The 19,393-nt window shown below is 39.7% G+C and overlaps 1 protein-coding gene across 2 annotated transcripts; it reads right to left on the bottom strand.

Annotated features, from left to right (window-relative positions):
* Nucleotides 1–1,223: 1,223 nt before the first annotated feature.
* LOC311509920 (endonuclease domain-containing 1 protein-like) lies at nucleotides 1,224–3,901 on the bottom strand. 2 transcript variants are annotated; one of them, XM_084575370.1, is made up of 3 exons: nucleotides 3,842–3,901; nucleotides 2,525–2,857; nucleotides 1,224–2,378 (listed from the first exon to the last, which is right to left on the bottom strand). In XM_084575370.1, exons 2-3 carry the CDS (start codon nucleotides 2,846–2,848, stop codon nucleotides 1,788–1,790), a joined length of 915 nt encoding a protein of 304 aa, XP_084431496.1. In that variant the 5' UTR covers nucleotides 2,849–2,857; nucleotides 3,842–3,901; the 3' UTR covers nucleotides 1,224–1,787. The 2 variants fall into 2 exon arrangements, with proteins under 2 accessions (XP_084431496.1, XP_084431497.1); XM_084575371.1 differs by lacking the exon at nucleotides 3,842–3,901 and having other exon boundaries at nucleotides 2,525–2,887.
* Between the last annotated feature and the right edge of the window lie 15,492 nt (nucleotides 3,902–19,393).

A 19,393-nucleotide genomic window follows, 5' to 3' on the forward strand; every position in this document is an offset into this window, starting at 1 on the left:
GCTCCTTTAAACATGACCCGTTATAGTAAAATGCAAATTAAATTTGTTCTGCAGTCTGCATGAGGGTAAAAAGCGATCACAAATGACACAGGTCGTACACACCACCTCCTGGTGGGCAGTTGGATGTACGGTTAAGGTATGGATACAAGTCAATGACAGTTGTGTTGAGAGGACATCTTGATCCAGGAAACACTTCAAATGTTTTTCCCAGTTCCTTGTGGAGCTCCTCCAGAGTCTTAGTCTCCAGGTATTCTTCTGTAGGTTCAGTGTTCTCACCCCAGTATGCACTCGCTAACCACTGATCCTCTTTGCTGCTGTAGCAGCAGAACGCTGACCAGAGCATGGAAGGAATATTAACTCTGTTGTTGAGTTTGTTGCTGGTGCTGGGCTGTGCTCCGATTACTACAAAACCTTCTATATTATTATTGTTGTTGATGCAGTATTTATCCATAACACATCTGATGCATTGTTCCATGTAGTTCCAGCTTTTCTGGTTGAAGTTTTTGATTTGTGGAACAATGTTGGTCAGGGTAAAGGTGGATTTTGTTTCAGTTTGATCATATCCATAAGAGCTTGGTAACAAATGGCCTTTGTCATAATTGGTGTTGTTATAGTAGTCGATGAACCCAGCCTGGTGGTTGTAGGTTTTATTTTTGTCTACTAACATCATGTTGTTGTTTCTGTCATCTGGGTTTTCAAGCTGTAACAATTAAAAACTAAATGACTGTTTCATACAAGGTTACATCAAAGTAGATTCAAAGTAAAGTTAGTATTTGGTTCCACATAATTATCCTTAGGAAGTAAACAAGATTATTTTTTGGTGCTGAACGTTCTGAATAAACTCTGAAAACTATCAGGACACTTTGTCTAAACCTCCAGTTCTCTCAGTACAGACGACAACACCAACTCTAGGACCTGATCACTCTTCTCTCAAACAGTAAAGAAATAACACAGAAAACAAGTGGGTGAAGTGAGAAGTTTCTCACCTAAAGAGAAAAGACACATGTTGTCCACAAGCTGCTGTTGTCTTCATGTCTTTCTTCTGTCTCTGCTCTGTGGTGGGACGTTTCAGAACAAGCTGTGTTTTTAGCAGTAAAAGCTTTAAGCACAACTGCAGTTAAAAATGTTGTATGGTTCCTGTGGTAAAACAATTAAATACAACAACGTTTTTAAAGTCATGGAGGGTGAAACTGGGTGGATTTGAACACGTTTAAATAAATGAATAAAGCACCTGAAGCAATACAAAGAAGTCTTTTTATTAGTTGATGACAATGTCCCAACTTTCCCATCAGTCTAGATGTTGATATGTGTGAAACTCCCATTTTTAACAAAGCTGGTGTTTTCTATTGGAGATGTATATTGAGAAGTAAGACACTCTGAGACGTGGGTTTTCCTTGTGCCACTTTTATTTCAGGATAAAATACAGATTTCAACTGATCACACAAAGACACAAGTGTGTTTTAGATAACGGATATACAAATAGGTCAGCACAAAGCAGAGCTAGCTGTTATTCTGTTACTGGTAGTAGGAAAGGACATTCTGGTGACGGAGAGAGAATTGTGTTAGAGGGAGGAAAAGGAGGGTTAGAGGTTGGAGAAGGAGGTGAGTTTGATGGAGTTTGATGAGGAGCTGAAAGCTGAAAGGAAGAGATGTACTTGGGAGAGTAACGGCGGCGTCTGCACGAGCTATATATTGACATGTTACTGCATCTGTAAGCTGTTTTGATGTCGTTGCTCCTGCAATCTCAGAATCATTTGATAATCACAGCAGGAGCAGTAGTCGTACACCTACTTTGGGCAGTTGCAGGAACTTATAAGTTTTCGGTCAACCTGTTTGATAGTTGTGTCGAGAGGACATTTTGTTTCAGGAAACACTTTATATTTTCCTTCCAGTTTCTCGTGGAGCTCCTTCAGAGTCGTAGGCTGCAGGTATTTCTTTTTAGGTTGAATGTTCTCACCCCAGTATGCACTCGCTAACCATTTATCCTCTTTGCTGCTGTAGCAGCAGAATGCTGACCAGAGCATGGAAGGAATATTAACCCTGTTGTTGAGGGTGTTGTTGGTGCTGGGCTGTGCTCCAATTACTACAGAACCTTCTATATCATTATTGTTGTTGATGCAGTATTTCTCCATAACACATTTGATGCATTGTTCCATCTTGTTCCAGCTTCCACCGTTGAATTGCTGGTTTTGTGGAACAATGTTGGTCAGGGTATAGGTGGATATTATTTCACTTTGATCGAATTCATAAGAGCTTGGTAACAGATGGCCTTTGTCAAAACCTTTTTTGTTTTTGTAGTCGGTGAACCCAGCCTGGTGGTTGTAGGTTTTCTTTTTGTCTGTTAACTTCATGTTGTTGTCACCAGCTGGGTCCTCAAGCTGTAACAATTAAAAATTTAATTACTGTTTCATACAAGGTTACATCAAAGTAGATTCAAAGTAAAGTGATGTCAAATAAAATGAGACTTGTCAAAACATCCACAAATACTTTAGTATTATGGTATTTTCTTTGTTAAAAAGCTCACCTGTGGTTCAATCATCCATGGGGAGGGCTTAGGTCTGTTGCCTTTATAGCCTCTGTACTTTGCAGCAGAAAACACTGGGATCCTGTTCTTGGTGTCGTAAAGCGTCACAAAGGTTCTGGTGTTTCTGAAGGTCTGGCAAATAGGTTTGTATCTGTCTGGGAGCAGGATCTTCCCTCCCTCCAAGATTCCTGTAATATTTGGTGGATTATCGTTCAGAAAGAATCCTTTACAGTCTGCCATCGATTTCACCACTTCAGTTTCTGTGGGAACGATGAACAGAAGGAGGAGAGCAGCGAGGGGCAGGAGAGCCTTCAGTAATGTCATGTTGGATCACTGTAAAAAAATAAAATAAATATCAGTGTATTATAGTTTGTTGCATGTCAAGTTAAAGTTAAATGAACTGATCAACTGAAAACCCATGATTGTTTACACTATATTCACTCTTTATTTGATGAAACTGTCGATCAACCTCTATGAAGATGTGTTGATTATCAATTACTAGTCATGTGTTAGAAGATAAAAGACAAATCTAATAAAACACATTTAAAGTTTGATAGATGGATAGATTCATCCTGAAAGAAAATGGTAATTGTTAAATAACTTGATTGATTTTCAACAAGTATTGTTCAAATTTACAATAGTAACAGGTAAAACTAGAAAATTCCTGCAGACATTTTGACTGAGCTGAGGATGCTGCTGCTGCTGCCAACATAAGTCATATTAAAATTGTGTGTGTGGTCTGCCCTCCAACTTAATTCTCTTTTGAAAGGCATAGCTTCTATATGGCCTCAGGTTTTAGTTGGTGTTAATTGTTTTTATTTTGAAGGAGTAGTTTTGTACTTTTATTTTGAAAATAAAAGTAATAATAATAAATAAAATAATAAATAACTGTATTGTTATTGACGCTATATAAATAAAATTGAATTGAATTGAATTGAATTGAATTGAATTGAATTGAAAACTGGGCTTGAGGGTCTGCCCTCAAACTTAATGTTCTGAGAAATCATATTAAATTAGTTTGTATATATCTGTTTGTCCAATCAGTGAGTTTTTGTCATCTGTTGCCATGAGAAATTGAATTAAAATGATAGGCGATAAATGTGCCAGTGCATTGACGCATATAATTATAACATGTGTTGCTGCTTATGTCAGTTGTATTATCAGACTCAGTTGAGTCCGACTGTGTCCACATGACTTTGTAAAATAAAACTATACTTTTAATAAAATAAAAATGTCTCAGTAACTTGTGCTCTGTGTTTGTATTCACTGAATTACAGACACAAGGAGAAAATAAACTGAAACTGAAGAACAACTCACCGTTGTGAAGGTTTCCTGAAAATCTCTTGACCTTGTCTCTCTGTGTTCACAGCAGCAGTAACAGCATGATGGTCCTCCTCCAATATAAACTCAGCCTGAAGAGGAAGTCCAGTTTTTTATCAGCATAGTTAATAAGTATTTTAATTCTTAGTGTCAGTTTAATTTGAAGAAGCTAAACCACATGATGTCTCTCCTTCACACGTTCAGAGTCTCAAATTCCTTTTTCAAACAACACATCTCATTGTGGTTTAAACACTGAATGCATTATAAACATGAAACTAGCATGAACTAAAACAGAACAACCAGGTTTTAAAAGTGAGTTTTTTGAAGAAATGTATCCAATCATCCACAACATTATGACAAAAAAATGAGGTTACGAGCTGAGAACGTTAGTCTTTTTACATTTTTAGTGCACATTTTGACTTGATAGGACAAGTAGGATGATGGCAGCAGCCATCCCCAACACAGACACACACACAAAAACACTTTAGGAACAACTAAAAAAAACATGAAGAACCTCAGGACACCCTCAGAAGGCCCATGTCCATTCTCTGATGAGTCACCACAAGGGAGACCTACACAACATTAGGAAGGTGGTCATAATGTTATGGAGCAAGACTCTCCATATTAGAAGAAGCTCTGGCAGAGACCAGGTGGAGTAGATGGTGTGTGAGGTGTTTCATTTTTGTCATAATGTTGTGGATGATCGGATGCATTTCTTCAAAAAACTCACTTTTAAAACCTGGTTGTTCTGTTTTAGTTTATGATAGTTTCATGTTTATAATGCATTCAGTGTTCAAACCACAATGACTGTTGTGTTGTTTTAAAAAGATAAGCTGAGACTCTGAACGTGTGAAGGAGAGACACGGTGTGGTTTAGCTTCTTCAGCTTTCTCAGAAATCTGATAGGTTAATGCAAATTAAACAAATACTAAGAACTCAACTATTTAAAACTATGCTGATGAAAAAATCTAAGTGATTATCATCATGTCACTGTTCAAAACCTCATTGGTGGAGTAGTCTGTAATCCATACCTTGCCTGGTAACGATGGCATGTGATTGGTCTGAACGTGAGCAAACAGTAACTGATTGGTTAATGTAGTCACCTCTGAAGGAAGAGGAACAAGCACTGAAAGAGAAATATGACTCATCAGAGAATGGACATGGGCCTTCTGAGGGTGTCCTGTGGTGTCTGGTAACACAATGTTGTTAGTGGGGGCCTTTGAGGGGAGGGGCCTCTGTGGATCATCCCACAGATACTTGATCAGTTTGGGATCTGGTGAATTTGGAGGCCAGGTCAACACCTTGTGATGTTCTTTTAGTTGTTCCTAACGTGTTTTTGTGTGTGTGTCTGTGTCAGGCTGCATCCTGCTGGGGATGGCTGCTGCCATCAAGGAGTGTCATTGCTATGGGGTGGGGGTGTCTGGTCTGGTCTAGGTGGGTGCTACATGTCTAAGTAACATCCACACCAATGAATGCCAGGTCCAGAAGTTTCCCAGCAGAACACTGAATTATCACAAGACGGTCAATGTTAGTTTTTCTCCTGTCAGTGGTTTTAATGTTGTGGCAGATCGGTGTATATACAGCACTGTATCAATTTACCAGTGACGTTGAGTTCACATCTGCCAGAGCTGGAGCCATAACCTGTCTTCACTTCACACTGGTACAGACCAGAGTCATCAGTCCTGAGTCTGGACACATGAAGTCTGATTCGTCTTTCTCTGAGGACGTCTTTGTCTCCCTGGACTCGTCCTGAAAACTGTTCATCCTGAGACTCTGACTCCTCAACACCTTCATGTACATGATACAGAACCAACTCCTTCTGATTGGTGAACAAGCTACAGATGATAAAGAGATATTTGTAGGAAGAGTCAGGTTTGGTGGTGAAGGTCCACTCCAGGGTGATGTTGTGGTTCTCCTCTGCCTGATAGGAGCTCTGTGTCACATTCACTTCAAATGTTGCTGCTGAGGAGACAGAGAGAGAAAGAGAGGAGCAGACACACTGAGAACTGGAACATGGGAGTCTTTCAACTCCATCATTGAAGACTGACAATTGATTTGGACTTCATCAAGTCAATTTCTAAACTGACCACAGACACATGAGTTGAGGATGATGAGCAGCAGGATCATGCAGATCATCTTCTCCCTGTGAGAGGAGACAGAGGTGAAGAGTCATGGACACATGAGGTCAAAGGTCACTCTCTGCAGATACAACAAGGACTCGCTATTGAACTGTTCTGTCACAAGGTGGCGCCACTTTACTCCTTATTAAAGATGGTGCATTTATTCACAGCTTAGATACTTCAAAACGTGTTTAATCAGATTTCAAACATTTGAAAACATTTTTCTTTTTTCAATTTCTAATGGAACCAATGAGCAGCATGATCAGAAACCAGTCAAGATCTTAGCAGCTGGAAAACAAAAGAAAAACACACAGAGACACTTTGTTACTGCTCAGCATTTAACATCAGGTTAACACAGGACACAGATCTGGAAGAAGAAGTTAGACTCAGAGTCAGAGAAGAGAAGAGAAACACATACCATCATCCTCTGTCCTGAAGATGATAGTCATGGTTTATACTCCCACCAGGGATCCACACATGACTCTCACTCTCCCACCTGTTCTGATTCTTTTTTTACAGAAAATTTTCATGTCTTAGTACAAAAAGGTAAAACAAAAGACAGACACTAAACAATTACACATATTCAAGGTCTGGGGGTGATCAGTATATCCAAAAGACAAAATATCATACACACTAAGTGCATGCAGTCTCACTCATTGGCCAAATAAGCTTGCCATTGCTACCATCGTTTTTCACCTAGATCTTTATGGAGTCAGATTGAGTAAGTCATTTGCTGTAGTGCATGTAGTTGTTTTACAATATTAACAAAGGTATCTGTAGTGGGGACATTTTTCTGGAGCCAACATTTTGTGATGGCCTTTTCACTCGCAGCCAGCAAGACCCTAAGAAGGTACATATCAGCTTTACTCAATCCATCTGGCATATTCCCAAGATAGAGAGTTGTCAATAATACATTGGATGGAGGGGCGAGACCAATAAAACATGGGCCTGATCAGCGGAGGCCTCTCCACATTCTCCCCAGCAGGCTAGTTGTGTGCCAGTCTGTTTGGACTTCTGTTTGGGAGGTATATAAAAAAAATGAATTAATCTTTTCCAACAAAAGTCTCTCCAAGCCCAGGAGTTGGTGGAAGTTTACTGTGTTTCCCATGCGTTCAGCCACATGTCCTCTGTTATCATGATGTTCAACTCTTTTTCCCATCGATGGTTCACATAGTCTGTAGAGTCCTTATTCAATGAGGTGATGCCATGGTATAACTTGCTCATAAGTCCTTTAATATTCCCAGAGTTGTATGCATCCATGAATATATGAATAACCGCTGGTGGCTCTGCTGGGTTACAACATTTTGGTTTTTTACAAAAATAATCACAAAACTGTAAGTACCTATAAAAGTCTTTCCCACCTAATCCATACATGTTGTTTGTTTTGTTTTTTTCCCCCACTCTTCCACAGTTTTGCTTAGTCAGTAAAGCTTATTTCTTTCTTTCCCGTACAAACTCTGGCTGAATATGTTTGTTCCTTCTCTCTGTGGCTGCCAGAAACAAGCACACAAGCGAGATGCAGCATGTCCTTGTAGGATGGTTACCTGCATGCGTGTAAGGAATGTGTAGACGTTGGGCACAGACACGCACACTGACATCCTTTATTCCTCTTTATCTTTGTGTAGAATCAGTGTGAATGCCTGCCGTCTGGAGAGAGTGTGTTATAGAGACGAGTCAAATATTCTCTGATGCTGCTGTTACGGCCTGGCTCGAGAGGTGCAACATAAAGTAGAGACACATGGCGGAGTTAGGAAAAATAAGGGTTTATTTAATTCCAAAGAAAACAAAAAGGCAACAAGTCATACATAGTGTTACTGCTAGGCCTCTTCAACAAGGCCCTTTATTCAGTCTTCTCAGGTGTGGCTGGTTAAGGTGATTAAGCACAATCCAAAAACACTTGCCGAGCCAGTGGAGGTGCAGACAGGCGTAACATGGTAACATAGAGAAGAAATTAACTGATAATTATCACCATGATAGAATCATGATAGAATCAAACAGGTAAAACAGTCGATAATGCAGCTACAAATATAAACTAGATAACAATTTCAATTCAGTTTTATTTATATAGCGTCAGTAACAACACAAACTGTCTCAAGACGCTTTACAACATCCGGCCTGAAACCCACAGAGCAAGCCTTAGTATAGTGACTAGAAGAAGAAGAGTGGTGTATATGTTTTTTTGTTGTATTTATTTTTTGATTTTATTTTGTTTTTATTTGTCAAATATATCTTTATTCCATACCTATCAGAGAGACATATACTTAGAACATCTTTTCTCCACTGTAGCATCGGTTGATATAAAATGGATAATAGTTCGGTTGCTATTCAGAACAATTTAAGATCACGCTAAGTCCATTCAAATTTGTAACATATAATGTCAAAGGAGTGAATAGCCCTATCAAAAGAAAAAGAGTCTATACTTACCTCAAAAAATTAAAGAGGCTTTTGATCAGTGATCGCGGGTGGAAACTGTCTCCTCTCAGCAAAGTGTTGCGATCAGTTGGTTTACAATAAAGATCTGTTTTTAATTCACTCCCCTCTTTATAGACCTTAATGTCCAGGAAACTGATGCATTGCATATCATATTCCAAGGTGAATTTAATATGGGCACTGCAGGAGTTAAGATACGAATGGAAGTTCATAAGTTCTTCCACTGTAGAGTCAACAATTAAGAAAACATCGTCAATGAATCGTTTGTAGAATAAAACCTTTTCATAAAACGGGTTTGCTGGACTCAAGATGAAAGCATTTTCAAAAAAAGGGCAGATGATTTATCAAATAGATTCCTCAGCAGAGGTTACAAACAGGAGTGGGTTAATGCAGCAAGGGCACGTTTTGACAACATTACGCAAGATGAATGCCTACGGGCTACAAAAAAGAGTAGACCTACTGCCAAGACGATAAATACCCCCAGTTGCTGTGTAAGATATTCCCCACTCGATTTTGAATTTAAGAAATCCATTCAAAAACATTGGTACATCATTGAATCTGACCCCAAGCTTAAGAAGGTTTTCCCAGACAAGCCACGTATGGTTTTTAAGCGCGCACCTAATCTGAGAGACCGTTTGGTTAGGAGTGATTTGCGCCCCGATCGCGCACCACTCCTGCCGCCTGTACCAGACGGGAATTACAGGTGTGGTAGCTGTGTACAATGCTCATACACACATAAATGTAGGACATTTAACCACCCGCACACTGGAAAAGCCATTTGCTTTAGTGGTGCTATTACTTGTAGCACCACACATGTCGTGTACATGATTTTGTGTCCTTGTGGACTAGCATATGTGGGAAAAACCACGCGTGCGTTGCGCACGAGAATCAGCGAGCACAGGAGCAGCATTAGAACGGGGGACGAGCGAAGTCCCGTAGCTGCCCATTTTAAGCGAGCTGGCCATAATGTGAGCGCATTGAGATATGTTGGGGTGGAATATGTAAACAGCCCTCCAAGAGGGGGCAATCGTGATAAAAGGCTTCTCCAAAGAGAAACTTTTTGGATATATTTCCTCAACACAATGTCGCCAGGGGGCTTAAATGAGGAGTTTGACATAAACAGGGTTCCCACTCCTAACCTGAAATTATTTTCCAGGACTTTTCCAGGACATTTTCAGCTGCTACAGAGACAAGTTATCATGTCACACACCAATACATTCCCTTGTCCTGCTCATTCTTTGGAAATGTTCTTTTTTTTTTTTTTTTCTACAGTTGTAACTTCCCATATGGAAAAGATATAGATAAATCTTATAAAATTTGTATCTCATTTGTCTGAAACTTGTATGAAAAGCATACAACAGTGAAACCAGATATAAGATCCTTAGTAAATTTTAACAAAATTAAACCTGTATGATTTGGGTATTTATCAGAACAATATATGACAGTAATGTTGCATACAATATCCTTAGTAGGAAAATGTAATATCAAACTTATATAAGTTGGACAATCATCAGTGAAACCAAACTGTTGCAAATATTTTAGAAAATACTTACAAAATTTACTTGTGGTGCCACAAATGTGAGACATTCAAATAAACAACATGATTTGACAATGAAATTAGATTTTTGCTGAGTCAAGCATTTTTGCAAAATATTGTTTAACATTTTAGGAGCAATTACATGCAATAATATTCATTCCATTCTTTTAGTAGAAATATTTTTAATTTTGCACAAGATCATCAGATTACATTACAATAAGCATTAGAATTTAATTTGTTACAGTAGTAATTGTTTGGACAAATATTCCTTTTCTGCTCAGAAACCCAAAATCAATAATTCCATGTTCATTTAGTTTACACTCATTCGTTTACAGTAATAGGTATTCAGTAACCGACATACGATCGAGACGGGCTGTGGACACTGTAAATACATACATGGTCTAACAATCAGAGTGGCATTTATGGCTTGGTGAAAACCTGTGGGAAAGTGGACAGATGACATGTAGCTCAGTTGAGTTCTGACTAGAGCTCTCTCTTCTCTCTGGCCATCATCTTCATCACTTTCCTCAGAATGACACAAACAAACAACAGAAATAATAATTGTAATTTGACTGTAAGAGTAAGCAACAGAGGTAGAGTGGTCTAATATTGTAGTTTTGTCTCACCTGTGGCACTGTGACAGGTTCTGCTCCCAACTCATCTCTTTGGGTGGCATCTTCACTTTCCTGAGAGAAACACAAGTCCATCACTTGTCCATCAAGAGAAGCAGAGCTCACATGAAGACATCTGTGAACTCTACATTTCTCTCTTGTACACTGTGATGTAGCAGTGTAGAGGAGACTTGGTGTGCACAGAACAACATAAGAATGAAGGGATGACGGCAACTTATAGCGTGGTTGCCTATATGCAAATTTTAATAGCCAGGAGAAAAAGGTTACATAAATTAATATGTAACCAACACCACCAACAACAGTAATGTTCATGTTAATATTATTTAAGAAAAAAAGAGCGCTGACGTCCGAATCAGATCAGAACTGAAAAAAGTGGATCAGTGCATCGCTAAATAGAATGATGAAGGGACATAGAGAATGGCAGTAGTTTAGTTTGACAGTGTGTGTGAGAGAGGGGAGCTTGTCTAATAATCCTGTAATTTCTTCTCACTGACTGTGGTACTGTGAGAGGTCCTGCTCTTTGCTCTTCTCTCTGGGCATCATCTTCATACTTTCCTTAAAATGGTATATCAAGAACCTGTTTGAGACAGATTTCACAACAATTACAGTACAGTTTTTCTCCCTTTCCCTACTGTTGGCTAGCTGTTTTGAACTACACAGTAACATGTTTTGTTTTTAAGTTAACATTTTGTACAAAGTTTCATACTTTTGATGCTTTTGTAATAAAATGAACACTTCAGCTCACATTTGGTACAGATAACCTTGATTCAATGATTCACTTTACATTGACTATTGTTAGCTGATAAAACAGAGAGGACAAGAAATAAATTGCACGTACATGTTGTTGCCTCGTGTGCTTCCCGCTGTCACTCAAAGCTCTGTTGATTTCCCTGATGAAATAATGGACAGTAACTAGTAACGATAACTGTAACGTTAACATCACTTATGAGCTGCAGGGAGAGCACATACCTTTTTTTCCATCAGTCCACGTAGACATGTATTTCCGTAACCAGTCTCTTTCTTCTGTGTCAGGTGTCACCACTTTTCTTTTCAGCATGTCTCTAAAGTTACAGAAGCCGGTTTGACGGTCTATTTCCCATCCTGTGGAAAGCCAAGGCCAGGCCCGCTAAAAACCTTTTGATCCAGGAAGTTGAACGTTTGTTTTTAGTCCTGAGAGCGTTGATTTGCTAGGAGTAGTGTCAAATATCAGGATACGCCAATCAAAGGCAACGTAGGGCGGCTCGACGTAACCCGGAACCAGGAAGTGTCTGGTTGGGCCGCTTCCGGTTAAGGTAGCACGAGGAGAGTGGCGGTTTGTTTGAATCTCCGAGAGATACTTTCGTTAATATTAAAGTTTGTCTGGCGGTTTGGCATAATCTGATTTGTGACTGGGTCTGAATAGAATAATGGAGGAGGATGAGGGGAATGAGGATTGGATGGAAGGTCTGGAGGACTGGAGGGGTCGGGGTTGTGGACGGGGTAGAGGGAGAGGAGGATTGAGCAATGCTAGGTCTGAGGGAGTGGGGAAGGGACCGTCGAAGAGGAGTATTGAGGATGTACCCGATGCGGTAAGAGATGTGCGTAGGAAGGTAAGTCAGGAAGAGGATTTGAAAATAGTTGTGAAATTTAAAGAGGGGCATGATATAGGCGAAATTGGTTTGTTTTCTTTGACTAATGGATTGAAAAGGGCAGTAGGTGACATAGTTATGGCAAAGGTGTTAAGAGATGGCAGACTGCTAATTAGATGCAAGGATATTGAGCAAAGAGACAAGGCTATGAGAATACAATCGGTGTGTAAGAAAGAAGTGAGTGAAGTGCGAATCCTCGGAGGTATAAGAGCAAGAGGAGTGATATCAGGTATACCGATTGGGGAAAAATTGGATGATCTTAAAAAGAATATTAGGGGAGGAACAGTAGTGGATATAAAAAGATTACAAGCAAAGCAGAATGGAGAAAAAGTAGATAGTACTTCCTTACTTTTGGAATTCAAGGATGAAGTGTTGCCAGAGAAAGTAATGGTGGGTTATTTGAGCTTCAGGGTGCGGGAGTATATCCCTCCTCCAATTCGATGCTATAGATGTCAAAGGTATGGTCACATAGCTAAAGTTTGCAAAGGGAAATTAAGGTGTGGGAAATGTGGAGGAGAGCATGAATATGGGGAATGTGGAGAGGGAGTTGAGAGGAAATGTTGTAACTGTGGTGGGGATCATACGGCTGCGTATGGGGGTTGTCCTGTAAGTAAACAGGCAGTTGTGGTGCAGCAGGTACGGACTACACAGAACATTACATATGCTGAAGCTGTAAAGGTTGTCAATAAGGAAAGGAAGGAGACACATGAGATACCGGTAACACAAGAAAATGAAGCTGAAAGCAGAAGGCCTAAGGAGGATGTGATAAACTCAGAGAAGCTGATTCTGTTTATAGCGTATGTGGTTAATTGTGCTGATCAAGCTAAAACGAAAACTGAGAAAATAAAAATTATTGTTAAAGCTGCAGCAAAATTCTTGAATATGGAGAATTTATCATGGGAAAAGATACAAGCTAATCTCATACAGGGTGAAACAAGTGATCCAATATCAACACCTGTAACAACTTATTGATTTTACAGTGGAATGCAAGAAGTCTTATAGCAAATGGGCAAGAATTAAAAGGTTTTATTAACAATTTAGAGATAAAACCAGATGTAATTTGCATTCAGGAGACATGGCTTAAACAATCATTAGATTTTGTTATAAAGGGGTACATAAGTGTTAGAAGAGATAGAGTGGAGGGAAATGGTGGCGGGTGTGCTACATTTGTAAAAACGGGGATTCAGTTCAGAGAGGTTAAGAAGGGTAGGGATTTGGAATATATTGTAATAGAAATATGGACGAATAGGGGTAGTATGGGTATCATCAATTTTTACAATCCATGCAAACAATTAGAAGTTGAGCATCTGGATGAAATGTGGGAGAACTTAAATGGGAAAGGTATTTGGTGTGGCGATTTTAATGCTCATAGTACTCTTTGGGGGGATAGGGATGATTCAAATGGAAATGTGATTGAGGAATATTTAGGTGAGAAGGGGTTAATATGCTTGAATGATGGATCAGGTACGAGAATAGATGTAGCAAGGGGGTATGAATCAGCTATAGATCTGACTTTAGCTACAAAGGCAGTAGCTGACAAGTGCAACTGGGATATATTGAGGGAAAATACCATAGGCAGTGATCATTTTCCAATTACTATTAATGTAGGAGTGGAGCTGGTAAGAGAGCATGTAATGAGGGAAGGTAGGTGGATGTTAAAAAAGGCTGACTGGGAAAAATTTAGAGAAGTTAGTGAATACAGACTGTTGGGTGTAAATAAGGATCAAAGTATTGAGAATTTATGTAGGGAAATCAGCAGCAGCCTGGTAGATGCAGCAGAAGCAGGTATTCCAAAAACTAAAACTAAAAATGTCAATAGAATTGTACCATGGTGGACTAAGGAATGTAGTGAGTGTATAAAGAATAGGAATAGAGGATTTAGAATTTTAAAAAGGACACACAGTTTTCAAAGTATGATTGAATACAAGAGATTGCAATTGTGAGACAAACAATAAGGAAGGCAAAGAAAGTTTACTGGGAAAGGTTTTGTGATTCTATTGGTAGGACCACGCCAATACAACAAGTGTGGGGAATGATAAAGAAAATGAGGGGTAATGGGAGAGAATATGAATATCCTGTGATGATGGATGATAACAGGATTATCACTAGTAGTAGAGACAAGGCTGAAGTTATAGCAAAAACATTAGTAAAGGTACATAGTGAAGAAAATTTAGATCAGGAAGAAAGGGAAGGAAGGGAAGTTACTTTAATAAGATATAGAGCAGAGTTGGGTAACAATAGTGAGGAAGGTGGAGTGATGGATGTAATATTTACAATGAAGGAATTGAATTGTGCTTTGAAGAAAGTGGGTAAATCTACACCAGGAAAGGATAAGGTTTGCTATGCTATGCTAGAGAATCTTACTGATAAAGGTAAGGAAGTCATATTGATTCTTTTTAACAAAATATGGGTGGAAGGGGTAATTCCATGTGCTTGGAAGGAATCAATTATTATTCCTATTAGAAAGCCTGGTAAAGATGCTAAATTGCCTAGTAGTTATAGACCTATTGCACTTACATCCCAGTTGGGCAAAACCATGGAAAGAATGGTAAATGATAGATTGGTATTCTTACTAGAAACTAGAGGTGTGTTAAAGAATTACCAGAGTGGTTTTAGGAAAGGTAGGGGGACCATGGACCCAACTGTGCTGCTTGAAGATGCTATAAGAAAGGCTCAGGTAAACAAAGAAACTGTTTTAGCTATATTTTTTGATATAGAAAAAGCATATGATATGATGTGGATGGAGGGTCTTCTTATCAAATTATATCAGTTGGGAGTAAAGGGGAGAATGTTTGCGTGGGTAAAGTCATTTTTATCTGAAAGAAGAATTAAAGTAAAAATAAATGGGGTATTGAGTGAGGAATATGAGGTGGACAATGGGACTCCTCAAGGCAGTATTATTAGTCCATTACTATTTTCATTAATGATAAATGACATATTTAACAATGTAGAAAGGTCTATTGGTGTGGCTTTATTTGCAGATGATGGAGCAATGTGGAAAAGGGGGAGGAATGTCCAGCACATTGCAAGTAAGATGCAACAAGCAGTGGATGTAGTACATAAATGGGCAATTGAGTGGGGATTCAGGATATCTGTTGAAAAAACAAAGATGATTTTCTTTACTAGGAGGAAAATAAGTCAGGAGTTAAAGATCCAAATATCAGGTAAGGAATTGGAAAGAGTAGAGTGTTTTAAGTATCTTGGGATGTGGTTTGATAAAAGATTAACATGGGCAGTACATATTCAAAAGATGGTAGAGAAGTGTAAAAAAGTATTGAATGTAATGAGATGTATGCGTGGGGTGGAATGGGGTGCAAATAGGAGTGCCATGCAAACAATGTATGTTGGAATGATTAGGTCAGTTTTTGATTATGGATGTGTTGTATATGGGTCTGCTGCTAAGACTGTGTTAAATAAATTGGACAGAATACAGAGTCAAGCTTTAAGATTATGTTGTGGAGCTATGAGGACAACCCCAGTGGCAGCCATCCAAGTTGAGATGGGGGAGATGCCTCTTGATCTCAGAAGGGATCAGCTCAGTCTAGTATACTGGACAAACCTTAAAGGTCATAGGATAGACCATATAAGTCAATCAACTCTGGTACAGTGTCAAGAGAGACAGAAAGGTACAAAGAGTAGTTTTGGGTGGATTATTAAACAGAAAGTAAATGAGATGGAAATAGCCTCATTAGATCTAAGTCCTACAGTAGTGTATTCAAGAGTTCCTTTATGGACTCTTGAATATCTTTCAGTTGATCTTAGTCTCTTGGAAGAAGCTAGGAATGAGGGTATAGATAGTTATGGGGTGCAGGGGTATTTAAGGGAGAGATATGGGGATAGAATTATATTGTACACAGATGGGTCCAAAAGGGATGTGAGAGTGGGAGTGGCTTTTGTTATCCCAAAGTTAAAAATAACATCACAAAATAGAATTAATGATAATTTAGCAGTATATACAGCAGAATTAATTGCTATTTTGATGGCACTTTCTTGGGCTGAGAGCAATAGGCCAAGAAGTTTAGTAATTGCTTCAGATTCAGTTTCAGCTCTGATAAGTATTCAAAACATAAATTCACAATCTAGACAAGACATTGTTCTAGAAATAGTCCAGATGGCAAACAAGATATTGAAAGCTGGAATAAATGTTGGTTTTGTTTGGGTTCCTGCTCATAAAGGAGTGACCGGGAATGAGTTAGCTGATAAGTATGCAAAAAAGGCAACAGAACTGGATCATATAAGTTTAAGTATTAGGTATAGTAAGGCTGAAGTTAAATCCATTATTAAGGGAAAGATAAAGGAGAAGTGGCAAGTCTTGTGGGATACTGGTCAGACAGGTAGGAAAATGTATAGTATTCAAAGAAGAGTGGGGGTGAGTAGAAGTACTTGCAGAAATACACAGGAAGAGAACATAATTTCACGAATGAGATTTGGGCACACAGGACTAAATAGTACACTATTTCTAGTGGGAAAACATGCTGATGGGAGATGTATTGTATGTAACACTCAGGAAACCATAGAACATGTAGTTGTAGAATGTACTAGATATGGTAATGAGAGGCAACAGTTAAGACATCAACTAGAAGAGGAAGAGACTCCTTTAATATTAAATGATATTTTACAAAAGAAATCTGGAGATGTATGTTTTAAGTTTCTCTTTTCTTTTCTTAGAAGAACTGGTTTAATAAAGATCATTTAAGCATAGGGACATATAGTATTCAGACCCACACTCCATTTCAGAAGGTGGCGGTATAGGCCGCAAGGTGAACCACGAAAAGTCCTTTAGAAAATGATTCCCGCTCCACAGTCTGGCATCTACACAATCTTTAGTTCATAAAAAAGAACGAGTCGTGCTAAGCTACTAAAAAAAAGTTCTCCGCTAAAATTCCAGTCGATTGCCGATGCGTCTATGTTTTATGCAGAACTAGTTTCTTCAGAGCGTAATAAGATCTTGGTCGCGAGTGGTGACACGGTTGGTCACGTGATCGTTCTACACCAATACGGTAGCTGCTTTTTGTCAACAGAATGGCAGACTTCCGGGGATTGAGGAGCGCGGAAGGTTTGATTTCGAATTGTTTACCGCTGACAAATAACTAATATCAACTGTACAGTGAATGTAAGCTGAGCTATGTCGGACGAGTCAGATGGGCAATATGAGGATAGCGAGTTTGTGGATGAAATAATGTGGGAAGAAGTCAGGAAAAGAAAGCTTAGACCACGATCAGATAGTGGATCTGAACCTGAACAAGAAAAGTAAACCTGAAAGAGATGGAAGTAAGATCAAGGATCAGCAGACAATTAAAGAAACATGGATTATTTTATTATTTATTTTAGTGTGACAGTGAAGAAACATTTACATCCCGCTCTGTAAACGAGGGCGCGATCAGCGGCAGCTTTGCGCATGCGCCATTCGTTTGCAGTGCCGTGCGTCTCCTCTCTGCTCTGACCGCTGCTGCGCGGGGGCGGGGCTACTGTGAGACTGACCGCCTGTGAGTGCTTTGGCACGGGGGAGGGGCTCACGGCAGCACCCGCTGCTTGTTGAGGACAGTAACTGAACCGATATGTGCTTTCACATCAGAGTCTCCAAGAACCAGAAGTCTCCAGATTTGTCGCTAGTCGCTTTTGACAAAAGAAAAAAAAAAAATTCGCCAAGAGGATTTGAAAGTCGCCATTGGCAACGCTGCAGACAGTGCAAACTGCGCATGCGCCCGCTTCTGTGAGTGCCGTTCAGGTGCCGCTGTTTCAGGAAATGAGCAGTATCACTGAGTTTTTCGGTAATCAGTTACGGTAATCAATCACGGTTTTCACGATCATTAACATTTGAAACGGTAGTACTAACCGTCGGGAATTTTACCGCGGTTTATCGTCATACCGGTAATCGTTACATCCCTAAAACGTAGGTACTCTTGCCTTCTCTTCAGAGATTCACTTCACTTATCGACAACTTTTACCGTTTTTAAACTATGAAGCCTCAGAGTTGTGTAGGTTTTTACTCAAATTTCAGGGTTTATAATGGGTGTGTATTGCGCGGAATGTTTGTGCTAGAGTGGATGACATCATCAGCTAGAGTGAGGAGGGGAGAAGAAAGTTAGTCAAAAAACTGCACACAAACTGCTCCCGTGGCCACAAATTTCACACGACAGACATAATTTATACATAGAAACGTAGGAAAATGTGTCTTCTCACTCAAATTCGTCTGCTAAAGCTGTAAGTCTTATAGTTTTGGCGTCAGACACAAAGATGCGCCAGCAACACCCACCCACAGCTCCATAGACTGCCATGTTAAAAAGGCAGGGAAATTTCTGGAGGAAAGCAGAAGTAACCTTTCTTTGAATCGCTTTAAATAGGTCACATTTCTTCATTTAACCCACAAACTGCATATCTAGACGTTCAGGAAAGCCTCAAGATGCCCAAAGTTAAGTCGGTTCAATGATTGGAAATACGGTTTGGCCACAAGTCCTTCCTGTTCGAGGTGATATTTCAGCATTTTCTCTCTCTCTCCCCGTCTTCAAACTGACATTGGAACAGGAGCAGTTGACCCTGGTAGCAATGACAACCAGACCCCAACCAGCTTACACACGTTCACACACGCAGCTGCAGGGGACGAGAGGCGGGAAAAGAGCTCTCAGTGGAAAACATGATCTGCCAAAACATTAAAACCCCCCAAACCATCCCTGTCTCCCTTGGTGCTTTCACACAGCTGCTGGGCCTCTTAGCTATAGCTCTTCTCATTGACTGAATGACAACTTCATGTTTGACCTTTTCCTTTATTTTAAACACAAATTATATCTGGCTGCTTTGCTGAAACTCCTGACACAACATCCCTGACCCGTTTCCTTCATCTTATTAGGTCAGTGAATAGCTCAACTGCTAACAGACGCTAACGACTAGGCGCCCGGTGATATAGCCGACGACTAGCCTTCCAGCATAGCTCATGTATGTTAGCAAGCTAGCGGAGCTAACGGAGCAAGCTAGCCGCTAACTAACCGCCGCGGACTCAACCTCCAGCTTTCCTCCAGCTGATCCAGACAGACTGCAGTGACGTCCAACATGAGACAAAGAGCTGGACTTGCAGGACAATTTGAAGGTCTTCACTTCATCGCTGATTCCTTGTTACAGCCTGGATGTGTTAAGTTTAATATTATTGTTTTTCTAACTGTAAGACTGTGCCGTAAACTGTTAAACTATTGCTCAGGTAGGAGTAAT

This window comes from Chelon labrosus, assembly GCF_963514085.1.
Source record: "Chelon labrosus genome assembly, contig: SCAFFOLD_31, whole genome shotgun sequence".
Classification (NCBI taxonomy): domain Eukaryota; kingdom Metazoa; phylum Chordata; class Actinopteri; order Mugiliformes; family Mugilidae; genus Chelon; species Chelon labrosus.

What these genes read in the sequence shown, in the direction of transcription:
- LOC311509920 (XM_084575370.1), bottom strand. Translation starts at nt 2,848, where the DNA reads ATGACATTACTGAAGGCTCTCCTGCCCCTCGCTGCTCTCCTCCTTCTG. An exon ending in CATGGATGATTGAACCACAG is followed by an intron (nt 2,379 to 2,524) that starts GTGAGCTTTTTA and finishes TAATTGTTACAG; the next exon opens with CTTGAGGACCCAGCTGGTGA.